The sequence below is a fragment of the Chiroxiphia lanceolata genome, chromosome 1 (genome assembly GCF_009829145.1).
Source record: "Chiroxiphia lanceolata isolate bChiLan1 chromosome 1, bChiLan1.pri, whole genome shotgun sequence".
Lineage (NCBI taxonomy): Eukaryota > Metazoa > Chordata > Aves > Passeriformes > Pipridae > Chiroxiphia > Chiroxiphia lanceolata.
This window is the reverse complement of record NC_045637.1, coordinates 41,521,722-41,535,313: the sequence shown is the minus strand read 5'-3', so window position 1 is coordinate 41,535,313 and position 13,592 is coordinate 41,521,722. Positions and strand designations below refer to the sequence as shown.

The following is a 13,592-nucleotide window of genomic DNA, read 5'->3' as shown; positions in this document are numbered from 1 at the left end:
CTTTCCAATTTTAAAAGCATATTTTTAGATTTCTTTGTTATGCAAGTCTTTAAGTATGAATAACACTTTTACATATCATGAGAATTTCATTTCCTCTCACCGCACTACTCCAACAATTTTTTTAATTTTTTTTAAAGTCATCTGTACCGGCTGGAAAAAAACAATGATTGTTGACCACAAAAACAATGAATCTGTTGGTATAGACAGTAAAGCAGATCACATATTGTTAATTCAACTTCAGTATAGCAAGATGTCTATTATTCATTAAGCTATTTTGTGTAATTATGCATTTTTCTTTCATTTTTCATGAAAACCTCTTTAGATCCTGAATATAAAAAATTACTCAGATATTCAGTATGAATCTATACTATTTTATACTTTGTAAATAAATATCTGAATCTGACATTTTATTTTATTTTTTTTTTTTTTAAATCATCTTTTCTGACTTGTGGAACATTCTCTCCTTTCGTTTACCACAGCTGAACCTCGCATCACTCCATCCTAAGTCAGTCAGCGCATACCAGGGAAGCCCTGGAGAGCCCCTGGCGCTCAGGGCTCCCCCCAGGCAGCCGCGGCAGAGAGGTGCCGGTCCCCCGGCGCCCGCCCCGCGCCTCCCCGGCGCTGGCCAGCAGAGGGAGGAGAGGGGGTGCCCGAACCGCCCCGCATCCCCCAGGGCACCGCAGCCCCTCTGCTCTACCTCCAAGCACAACGGCAAGCGGCAGCCTCAGCTTCAATGTCTGTGATGAAAACCCACACCTGCTCCTACCCAGAAAGCGCAATGATACTGCTTTTTGTCTTTTTCACTTCTTACCTTCACCCAGTGATTGAGGATGGGTGTCCACAAGGTTGCTGTTGCCTGGTCTTGCCACTGCTCCGACTCTCACACTGCTGTTTCTAGGACTTGGATGAACAACTGGATCTGATCTGCTTATTTTGTTCTGCGTTAGAAAGAAAACATTTTGATGTTCTGTCGCTAGAACTGGGCCTTTGCTCAATGAGCAAATACATATATGTCTGAGATCTGCAAATCAGCATCTTCTTCCGTAAGTGGGAAACAGAAAATCTTGCTAAGACTTCCTATAACTTACAAAGTAGTGAAAGACACTTTCACTGAACAAGGTGTTGATTGGATCATCGTGAAACCATCTTCTTTCCAAGACACATTTTAAAGCAGTGCTTTCAGTCAGCTCTGTGCAAAATATTCCACAACAACCCCAATAACTTTTTTCCTTACCTCTGGTATCCCAGTGAGGTCACATTCTGTTAAAAACATCCTGTCAAGCTTGGTACAAAAGGGCTCCAAAGAATCAGAATGCAGAAGCTATGCAACTTGCTGACTAACTTTGCTCAGTGTTATTTACCAACCACACAAAGAAAATGCTGTCTATTCAAAACACAGTTCAAAACTCTCTTCACAGAAAGTGAGTGAACAAACAGTCCCATGTCCGATGCTGTAGTCACATCTCCCATGAGGCCCGGTGATAGCTCTGGGGCATGGGACGGAGTGACACCACCAGCAGTCACTACAAGGCACTTTTGTAAACAAGTTGTGTGTGTGTGCAGAGGAGGAGGAGGAGGAGGAGGAGGCGGAGGGTGTTACTTTTTCTCTGTCTTAACATTATGCTTTATTAGCTTTATCATGTTGAAGTAGAACTTCAGTCTTGCTTAGTCTACTGGGTGTATTTTCTGTAGTCCTTGCACAAGATTTCCCTCACTATAACATTTATATTCTTCTGGAAGGGATCTGAAACGAACACATGGAATTTGTGCAGGATCCAGATTTGGAAACCTGCAGCCAGGTTAAGCAGCAGAAGCTAGTTCAGACTCTTTCAGACTCATCACAGAAACAAAGAGAAAATCCATGACTTACTCTACTTCATGCCCAGCAAATTTCAAAACACGTCACACCCCTTGCATAAATTTGTAAAGAAATAATTCTCAGTTATAAAAGCCATACACAAGATTCAAGTGTTCAGTATTCCTATAACTCAAAGTGGGAACTCTGACCCAACTTTATTACTTTGCTTCATTGAACAACCAAATTCTTAAACCAATTTGGGATTGCTCTAAATATCAGAGGAACATCACTATTTCAGTTTGGTAATTTCAAGTGTTCCCAAAATCATAAACCCCCTACACCCACTTTCATTATTTTAAACTTGTCTATTCTTTATAAACTCTTATCCCACTAGTTACAAAGCCACACCTTGTCAGAGAAGTAGAAATGTCTTTTTCAGGTCCCTATGGGAAAAGAATCACTGTATAGACCCAGCACTCCCAGTGCTGACCACTGGCCTCTACTCACACCAAGCCATTCCAGTGCTTTTCTTTATACTCACAACAAATCACAAACAATTCTTTCCAGGTTTGGAAGATAAGTAATTGTTCTTGTTATTCTCCTTGTAATTCCATTCTTTAACTGTTAGACCATAATTGGAATCCTCTTTCTGCCACACAATCCAAACCATCCCCACTTCTTATCTACAAGGTAGCCCCCTCCCATGCTTGATTTTCTTTTCCTTAACAATTCCCTAGTAAATAGTTTTTCTTATGTTTTCAAAGGTCTAAAAGATGGGTGTTATAAAACACCTGTGGTGTATGTTTGTGAGAAGAAAATACTAGACATGGTGCCATTATGTTGTAAAATAAACATTAGTCTGCATTTCCTTTTGTGTGGTCTGGATCTGCACCTCTATAAGCTCTCACAGGTTTGTGATGTAGATTCTTCCAAACCTATATTGCAGGAATAGGGATTATTCCAGGTATGACATAAAGCACAATCAACTGCTGATATACTTCAGCACCTGAATGGCTCATGATCAATAACTGGATGGCAAAAGTATAGCTTTTAAAATGTAAAAGTTTTCTAGAAATACACAAAACCTTAAAACACCTAGCTACATTTCTTTTATCAATAGTTGAAAACAATGCCTTTAAAATGGGAATAGCGAGTGAAACTTGCAAGTAAATTGTCTAACACAGGATTTTTAAACAAATATGATGTTTCTCAATAGCCAACCAAACAACCAGCAGTCTTTGGTCAGAGGCTGCTGTTGTGCTTTGTCAAGCATTACCATTCTTCAAAGCAATCACATACCACACCAGTTACTATTACTTTTTAATGTAGACTTTAAATAACACTGAACCAATAGGAAGTTTTCCCACCGATTTTTTGTATATATTTTTAAATTTTTAGTCCAAGTTTATCTTACAAGTTCTTCTCATCTCATTAAAATTAGTAGTATATTATAGAACAGTATATAATTCTTCCTTTTTCCCAATAACCTCACTTTTCCCACTTAATTATCTGTATCTCAGGAAACACATACTCTGCCTACTAAATACTGCAGTATACAGTAGGTTGATTATTTTCACAGTATGACTATGAGGTCAGAAAGTTTATAATCCCTGTTTATGTACTGGGAAACCTGAGTAAGGTCTTCCTCTTAAGCATTTTCTGAGCCCTGGTACCTATTTTTGAATAGGTCAAGTGTACACAAGGTCTTGTGTACAGAAGACTGTACACAAGAGCTAGGTCTATAAAACACTAAGCCTCATAAGTCCAAATATCTGATTGACCTTTTTCTTCTCTGTTATTGATCCTGTAACAAAATTTTGAAAGGTACACCTTGCTTTTATAGAGAAATCTACCAAACTATGTGAGTCAAAGGAACTTAGCAATTAAAATTGTGTTCAGATCACTCCTCCTTATTTCCTATTATTACAAGAGAACTTTGTTTTTTTTTTACTTTGATGATCCTTGTGGGTCCCTTTCAACTCAGGATATTCTGTGATTCTATAAAAATCATCAATACTGTTACAAGAGAGGAAAAAATGAAAATGTCACTGTATTATAAAGACAGTTCCATGTTCTCTTGTTTTGTGCTGTGGATTTCTGCTTTTTGATGCATCTGAGGTTATGTGTGCTAGAACTCTTTTTGTCACTTGCAACCTGACATTCTATGTCCCACACATAAAATGGCACTAGTTGAAGGCATTGTCCTTCCTTTGAGTCTGACTAGTGACAGACACTGTGCTCTTAATTTTTAAGATCTGCACTGTTAGTGACTCCATACAACTTCACAAGGAGTATCAGATTGTTTTATTTATGAGTCTCAAAAATAAGACAGCAAAATCAGGCTCAGATTCTCAGAAGTCCTCCTATCTACTCTTGTAATCTACTAATTTAATGAAATCAGCTGCAGTCTATATGTGTGCTTTTCAAAAACTACTATATAGTTCAATCTCATGGAGAAAGAGGGTTAGGAAAGTTTAAGTTGTGATGTTGATTTGCCAAATAGGTCACATAGGAGCTAAAATGTGAACCTAATAATGCATTTAATGGCAAAGACTCTCTCTCTATCCCCAACAGCCCCACTAGGGAACAGAGACGAAGCAAGATACCAATTATGCACACAGAGGAGACCTAGCTGCAGCCACCAGCCTGATACAGAATTCTCTGGGGATCACAAGCAAACAAAAATGGAAGGGGTTATAAAGAAAGAAAGGAACAAACACTTTTTCTGGCTATTTGCAACATACACTCAACATTTTAAAAATAAATTAAAATACACAAAAGAAAGAAATTCAGGCAGGTCATGGAAAAAACATTTAGTTAGGTGAACAATAACTCCAGGAGCAATGTTGGATACCAACCAGTCACATGCTCCCATCAGGTGGTTTAAAAAAATAACACAAAAGAAGATTCAAAAAAATCCCATGCTTCCTTCTTTTCCACATAATTACCATGAGTTACAGTTTGGAGTGATGCTGTAGAGAGGGGTGGGGGAAGTGAGTGAATTTGAAAAAGATAAAAGCTGGGTAAGCCACTCCAGTAGTCAGGTTCATGCAAAAGTACTTTACCAGAAACAAATGCTGGTGATGCTTTTGTTCTGGTCTTTTACTAAAGCTTATTCTGGTCTTCTGATGTGCCTCCTATAGGTTGTCTTTGCCAGCCAACTGCTTATGTGCTTACAGTCCCAACTGCTAGCATCACATTTATTTATTTATTTTCAACCCAAATAAACTCTTAACGGCTTAACATAAAACATTTAGATTTTTTTTTTTTGAAGCACACTAAATAATAAAAAAGCCAGAAGCACAACAGGCCATAAGGGAATGAAAGGGATGATTGTTCAAAGCCCTATTAAAAGGTTTGTTGCTTTATTTATATATTTTTTTAACAACACAATTTCAGAGCCTTTTAAAGAAGACTCCTCCTCCACAGTTGCCTGCCAAGATAGTACTTAGCTGAGGGAGGGAGTGCCTGCTCTTTAAAAGATGATGGTATCTATTAGAGAGAGAAGGGAAGAGAGATATATAAAAGGCTTTCCCAAAAACAGTGTCCAGAAGGGTCAGTGAAAAGAACAAAAGGTATGAGATGAGAATTAAATGGAAAGAAGATGAGGTAACATTAAAACAGAGAGCACTGAGAGAGAGGAGAGGTTTTTAAAGCAAAAACGGTTTTGTAAAGGTCGTTTTAGTTACTCTATCATACTAACCATGGTCTGTATTTAGGCATCTGTCAGATAGTAATTGTGAAGCACTTCACAGAAATTAACTGTGAAAGCCCTCTTCCATGAGGTAGGTGAGACACAGAGACCGACTTACATGCAGGCAGAGACCAGGTTGTTTCCAGAAGACCAGGAGACTCTTTGGCAGCATACCATGTTGCAAAGCAACAGGCACAGAAAGGTTAGTCTACCTCTTGGTGTGATGCATTATTTCATTGTAGGCATTAAGTAATTTGTCTGGGTGGAAGACATGTCAAGTGCAGTCAAAATATCTAGAGATAAAGCTGAGGTCCCTGTTCACTCTCCTTTTTCTTAGAAGCAAATATTACAGTCCAGGTCTCACTCTTAAAAACATTCCTCCAAAACCTGCTATTGTTTGAAAGCCTGTTCTCTCAAAATGCTGTCAGCATGTGATCACAGATGTGATCACAAAACCCCCAGGTAACTCATGCAAATCTGAGTAAAAGCTGCGAAATGAGCTTCTGCATTCACAGTAAGGGCTCAGTACAGTTGCCACTGGTGGCATGTCCATGGTGACTTCTGGTGCTAGAGGATGGTCTGTAGTTTGTTCTGACTGGATTTTTCCACAGCTCATGAAGCCACTCCTGGAAATTAAGAATGATGTATCTCTGTTTTGGCTATGAGAAGTTCCTGTGCAGTTAAGGAACGAGTGTGAAGAGCTTTACCTTCTCTGGTGGGCTACAATCAGCTACATCAGGTTGTACTATCAGAGCCATTGGGCTCTGAGGTAGCCTGCATCACAACTTCCCATCTGTTAAGAGCAAGAAAGAAACTAATGCAAGAGGATGTTTTCATTGTAGCTTGGAAGCAACAAAAAGAACCCAAATCCAACTCCCAAGGACAGGTTATTTGAAACACCTCTGTTTCAGAACTGAAATTTCATCCTCTGAAACTAAAAATAACTTTAATTGTCCTTCATATGTTTTCTGGTAAGAAACACTCATTTCAGTAAGAATTTCCAAATAAACTCTGCTGAACACATTTACAAGAACTCTTAGGTTCTCAAATCGAGGCACTAACTTGTAACGTAAATCCCATAGATTAAGGTGCAGATAAATTCTTCAGAGATTATTCTTTTCGTTAACAGGTTATTTTTGCCTAGATTTGATTTTGTAAATCTCTCAGGTCCTGTGTTTCAGTACAGGAGAAGCAAAAGACTTTGAAAAGTGGTGTACAATGCATCTTTTTGCATGACACAGCTCTGAAGCTGCTAGCACAGATCTCAGTTCTGAGATAAAACCAGGACAAACTCCAAAGCTGGTGTCTTATTTCAGTGAAACACAGTTTACTGGGTTTGTCCATAGGAAAAAAAGGCTCCATTACCTTATTTGTACACTGGAGGCAAACAGTGTAATCTTTCCTAAAGGAATCTTTGAAAGTGTCTGAAATAAACCAAGGTTAAACTAACCTATTTAAAAGAATATGGTTTGTACACAAGAGTCATGTAAAATTTTCTTTCTTATACTATGCTGGTTTTTGGTGAAAAACTGACTAAACTGTGATATATGGTGTGAGGCCAAGAAACTCCTTTTAAAATCCATTAAAATTAGTGAAAAGAGAGAAAAATGAAACTCCATCCAGCAGAAAATAAAGAACAACTTCCAGTCCCTAAAGGAAATTTACGTTTTATGAAGCATGGCCAGGACACTGCAATTTCTTTTCACCATCCTGAAAAGGCAATGTGATCCTTGTCACCTGAAGCTGTTGTGACCTTTGTTTCTTGCCAGCTGGAAGGAAGGAATCCTAGCAATGCATCTCTCACCAGTGTCACAGGAGGCAGAGCAGGAGCAGAACACCACTGGAGAGACTTAGAAAGACTGCAGCTGAACAGGCAACAGTAATGACTGCAATCACAACCATGAGCCTCCTAGAATAGAGGATCAAAGGTGCTATCTCTCAATGCTGTAAAGATTCACTTTGTTCAGTGGTGCTTCAGTATGCTTTAAAGTATAAGGCTGTGTGGAGAACACAGTGCATGGTTTTCCCCATAATTTCCAGACAGGCTACTTAAATCCATTAGATATCTCCAGTGAATTCTGTGAGTGTTCAAGGTGAAGATGTTAATTTCAGAATCGTCGTTTTAAATAAACAGTTTGTGTGAACTAATCACAATCTAATTAAATACAATATAGGAACAGCCTTTAGAAGTGCCATTAGCAGAAGAGAGACCATCTTGCTATGAAGTAATTGGAGACTCCCTGAAGATGAAGGGCCCAATACCTGACCCACTAGATGTACAGAAAAGTCTCATGAGTTTTACAAAGTGCTGAGAAGTGAGGGTGATGCTATTTTTTTCAGCTAAAGAGAAATCCCTCCCTTTTGGGTTTGAGAAGAGCTTGGGCTGCCACCCAGTGGAGACAGGTACAGATTTTGTACTGATTTAGCTTCCCAGTCACAGCAGGATAGTCAGCTCTCTAGCTTTCCAATAGTAGAAAAAGGAACACCTTAATGATGTTATTTCTTAGTGCCCACCAGTTATTCTGGATCAATACATTCTATCTAGAAGTTCAAACATGACTTTTCTAAATGCCAGCCTAGGATCTTAGAGTCAGACTGAAACTTTGCCTTGCATATCTGCAGTAGTAGTTTCTGTAGGGCAGAAATTGATGAGTAAACTTCCTAAAGAAATTATGCAAAATACTTTTTATATTATTTTTTCAGCCATAATATAATTTTTATTCTACATTTTATTGGCATTCTTATTGCTATTTATGACCGAATATATGGCTTTTACACAGGTGAGATCATTGTAATGTAATTTTACTAGCAAAATATGTACTACAGAAATACACAGTAAGAACAGAGGAAATTCCTTTAAAACATCTAAATCTGACCTTGTCAGGACAGATATGAAAGAAATGTTAATCCCATGTATTGACAAGCAAAAATTAGTCACAATTCAACAGGTACATTGACTTACATAGGTGCTATATAATTTTTTTCTCTATTAACTCCAATCTGGTATTTTGCTATGCTCCAAGAATTAGCATAAGCCCACTTTCTGTCTGGTTTTATTTTTAAGCATTTCAAATAGTATTTCAAACATCCTTCTTGTATACAAGAATCAGAAAGTGGAACTTATCAGGGACAAAATAAAAGGAACTAATCTCTTACCAAGCTGTGAATGGGGAAAAAACCAATAATATTGAAAACTTTTTCTCACAAAAAGTATTAAAAATGCTTACTTTGATTTAGATTTTGACCTCTCATAACAAAAATATTTTTTTCACATATTTTATAGATGAGAAAAAAGATTATAAGCTAACATAAGAATGCTTATAATAGCTGTTGAGTATTCAGGCTTGCAAAAGCACTGAGATAAATAGAGTATCCTCAAAAGCAGAGAGTTCTGATCCCAAAACACCTAAACTGCTCACAGCATAAGTCACAACTGCTCCATAGCCTCATGCTAATTTAGATATTATTCTCTCACACCTACACTGCCAAATCACGGTAATCCCAGTTCTCTGACCAGGTATGTCAGATTTTACAGAAAGTTTCTGGAAATTTGGAAATTTTTTTCCCCTCTTTGTCTGACAGGTGTGCAAATCCTTTATGTATGACTGCAAATAAAATCATTTTCCTTGTAGCCTTTACTCTTGTTTTCAAACCTGTGCTTAATCTGACTTAGAGAAAGTGTTGCTTAGATTTCTGAAATGCCCTCAACTACCAGACTAGAAATCCTGTACTTGCTCGTTAGTAGTTTCTTCTGTTAAAAGCTATCCTATTTATGATAATGACAAGATGACATTTGTCTGCTTTAAAGCTGTGTGGTTAAGGCATTCACCTGGGACACAGAAACTTCAAACTCTTGTTTCTGTTGTAATAAGGTGTTTTGAAGCCCATCTTTCCTTTTTCAGAGGTTGCCACTTATCCTCATGTAGTTGAAAAAAACCCAAAACACAACGCCTCAAAGTCAGAAGAGGTTCCCAGGAGCATCCTTTCTGTGTCAGGTTACAGAATATAAGAATATAAGGCTATAAGAGTACAAGCGAGATCCTAGGACTACAGCTAGAGAAACAGAGATAAAAAAGTCTTTGACTCAAAGTCAAAGGGCATTTTTCCTTGTTTGCTCTGTTGTTTCTAAAGTCCAGAACAGAAGAACACCTCAAAGACTTTCTTTTCTATTACAAAATGGGAGACTAAAACTCTGTGACTGTGCTGACCACTGTGGGTGTGTGCTTCTTCTGTCCTAATCACTGACCTACAAGGACCGAAGTAATTTAGTGATTTAAGAGTTTGCTGCTGATAAGTTCTGTTCATGCTTACCAGCCTCATGTTTGAATGACAGGTCTGTGTCTTCACTTGCCTCTGAACTACAATTCCTGTTGCACAACAGCTCAATTAACTTTGCGCTTGCAAACATTTGATTACTTTTGGGCGCTCTTTATCGTCAGCTACATAGCAGTGATTTCTTAAGAAATCTGGCCAAAATTTTAACTTAAAACTTTCACTGCACCTCAAGGAGAGTCCTTAACAGTTCAATTAAAAGAGCACACAAACGGAACATAAGAAAATTTATAGCAATGGAAAAATCTGAAACCATGAAATGCTGTGCTCTTTTCCAATGGTTCTGGTATGATTAACAATTTCTGGTCAAAGTATCTTCATGCCACAAGAGGGAGACACAGGCACATAATTTCTTCATTTAAAATTAAGCAAAAGACTTAACATCCTGTAAATTACTTATCTCAGGAAGAAGAGCCCATTTGCTCTCTCATGTATATAATACTAGTTCTGGAAATGAGCAGGCTGGCATAGAGGAGTTTCTACTCCACACCACATTACAGAAAAAAGAGTTAAAATTCAGGGATATTAGGCTTTCATTGATGTAGAAGGAAGAAAATATGCAAGAAAATCCTAAGTAACCTTCCAAGGAGATAATACAAATGCTGAACTTCTAAGCTTTTCTCTGAGAAGAAGAGTCTGTCCTAGGAAATTAGAAGTGGAAAAGATGATTTAGTTCCCACTAAATTAATCTTGTTGTTGTATAAATTAGGTTAGTTATGGGACAGCATTTTATTAAGAGAAGGTATTTATAGCTGCCATGATAGAAAGAATGCTTTCTAGAACTTTAAAACTAAAGAAATTCAGCTAAAAGGATGACGGTGTTTCATGTCAGTATTGATATCAAATTTCATAATTAGTCATTTGTACATAAACTTCTGTTAACAGAACAACTTACAATGTTCAAGAATAAAGAATATCCACTTGATGTGTGGATATTTCTAAATTTGGGTTGGCTCAGAGCAATGCCTCAAAATTCATTTCTCCACCACTTCTGCAGCTGCTCTGAGCTGCCAGTCAAATAAACTTTAGCATTATTTGTTCTCCGGCACCGCAGTATAGCTCAGTTTGGTCAAATACTTCACAGAATGGACTAAAAGATGCACTACATCTTGAAGCATTTGTAACCCAGTATCAATAATTTATAAACCAAGGTAAGGAAACACTGGAGTGTTGGACAGCTGTGCTGACAGCAATACATGAACTCGAACAATTAATTCAGCACTGACACTTGACAAGGGTGAACCAGAGAGCAAGGTACTTGCTCTGGCTGCTGTTGAAAATAATATCTGTGTAATTTCTAATAACCTGAACTGAACAATACAGGAAAGAAAGAAGAATGCAAGACAGAAAACAGAAAAGACAGAAAGCAAAACAAGCACTGTGGATTTGAATTATTCAGAAACTTCCCTGTAGTCACCACATTGAGCTTAACATCTAAAAATTACTTTATATTCTCCAATTCTTCAAGAGAATGAAGCTCTCTATAAAAATCAGTACACAGATAAACACTGGAAAATGGTCAATAATTTATGTTGAAGACATAACAAAAATCACTTGTCTTGCATATTATTTCAATACAGACGCCCCTCTTAATTTCATAGGTTCAAATGGAATAGATCTGTGTTTCTTTAAGAAGGGACACAAACTCTGGAGTTGTTCAACTGTTCTCAGAGGCCTTTAACATAGTATGTTTCTCTGCCTTGCAAAAGCATTTGTTAACAGACAAATAAATTAGCCTCTTGAAAGAAATCCTTGCAGAATGTTGAGATATTTACACACCAGGGTATGTAGTATTTCTGCAATGCATTTTGAAGCAGCCAATAATTGTTCAAAGCCGACTTTAAGTTACTCAGAGGGCTGAATATGATAATGTTTTGTCTTGACAGAAATACATTAAGGGGAAGGGGAGAAAGAAAACAACACAATGGAGCCCCACCAGGACCAGCTTTTGTTTAATGGGAGTGACTGGTTTTGAAACCACTGAAACACTTCATTTTGAAACTGAAGTCCATAATGGTAAAGAGTGCAGAGAAAATTACTTAATTTAATATAAGCTTTCAATATCTCTATTTGTAATAATGATTTTTTTAAATTATAAACTTGAAATACTGATGTGATGACAAAAATTGTTTCAGACTAGCTCTACAATGCTTTTGCAGGCATATACTTACTATGTTATTGTGTTAGAGAATCTGACAAATAAGGTAGAACCCTGAAATACAAACAATAAGATATTTCTGAAAGTTTTGTAAAAAAAGTTCACTTTCTAAACACTACACTTGTAGTGTAGAAATTACTTCTAGTGTTTAAAGTAGTGTAAGCAATGCAGTGGAAACACTACAAGGTGTATATTACAATGGTAATTATAAAGAATACAGAATTAATTTCAGACTAAAAGAGAGAGGATAGATGGGTTATGACCAAAAGCCTAAGGTTCTGCATAACTTAAATTTGAGTGTGAGTTTCACAAATGTATACTGCCTCTAAAAAGGAAAAAAAATAGAATATTATAATCTGAGAAAAGCAGTGAATTTAAATGTGGTTTTGAGGTCAATAAATAGATATTACAGACAAATTATATCCATAATCCCTAATGACTGTTCCATTCATTTCAATATTTTTTCTTACTGCTTTACTGCCATAGAGTATTGACACTTACTGCAAGTGTCAAACGCAACCTCTAAGATGTGACAGAATGAAGGGAAGAACTGTAAATAAATAAAAACACAGCATTTTTCTTGAAAGAGAAGTTTCATGAAATAGATAATAACCCTTTTGTATAACATTAATCACCTATTGATCCTAGAAATCCCTTTTATTTCTTTATGAAGAACCTAAATATGTTGGTTTTGGCTATGTTTTCCACAGTAAGTTTAGCTTGGTTTCTATAATATAGTTCCAAATCCATAGGTCACCCTTAAATTTGTCAGTGGTTCATTTCACTAGAAAGAGTCACTTCATATTCCTTTCCAACTTCCTTCCAACCTACATCAGCTTTATTCTACACAAAATCTCTGAGCCTTTCCTCACCTGCAGAAGCACTAAGGTAGGCGTCCTTCAATCTACAATTAGGAGCTGATAACACATAGGGTTTCCTTAGCATATCATTAGCACAAGTGGAACCAAATATTACATTATTGCCAAGCAGCTACCAAGTACATATGCTCATCTGAATAGAAGAAATGGATTAGAAAAATAGAAACATATTGAATGCTGAAAAAAAGGCATGACAAAAGCACAGTTTTGAAGGGTTAGCTAGTAGGTTTATCATAGCTTTTGTAAATTTAATTGTTGCCCAACTGTACCTGTATTTTAGACTGTGGATTCCAGGTTTCTGCTGTAGCTGCCATTGGCTTTCTTCCTCTTCCACTGAGCTTGAAAAAAAATTTCAGAGGCCTCCTCAAAAAGTGTCTCTTCAAAATCTGGATCTGAGAGAACACAAAGAATGAAACATTTATAATGCTTGCTTTCAGTGCGGACTGATTAATTAATCATCAAAGACTCATTAATTAAAAGTTTTCGTAAGTCATGTCTGTTTTGCTCATGACAGTAATAGGTAAAGGATCTCACTGTCTTTATCTCGTGGACTCATGAGCTCATGGGCTGTTATGTCATCAATGCACAGACCCCAGATTGTTGGGAGCTGCAGAAAGCTGGAGCAAACTCATCTCTACCAGGGCAGCCAAATAGGGGAACCCAAAAATAGTGAGCATGCCAGTAACAATTCATATAAGGCTTACACACAGGGGAGAAAGAAATATGTGCAAG

The 13,592-nt window shown here is 37.2% G+C and overlaps 1 protein-coding gene across 3 annotated transcripts in view; it reads right to left on the bottom strand.

Annotated features, from left to right (window-relative positions):
- Positions 1 to 13,592, bottom strand: part of ST18 (ST18 C2H2C-type zinc finger transcription factor) — a 189,076-nt gene that overhangs the window by 169,678 nt on the left and 5,806 nt on the right. The window contains exons 3-4 of one of the 3 annotated variants that reach the window (XM_032702132.1): positions 13,130 to 13,252; positions 812 to 938 (exon numbers count right to left, since the gene is read on the bottom strand). In XM_032702132.1, the coding sequence (XP_032558023.1) occupies positions 812 to 938; positions 13,130 to 13,252 (250 nt within the window). Of the gene's footprint in view, positions 1 to 811; positions 939 to 1,088; positions 1,138 to 1,234; positions 1,483 to 13,129; positions 13,253 to 13,592 lie in introns of those variants that run through there. The other 2 variants (XM_032702141.1, XM_032702175.1) reach the window with 2 other exon arrangements.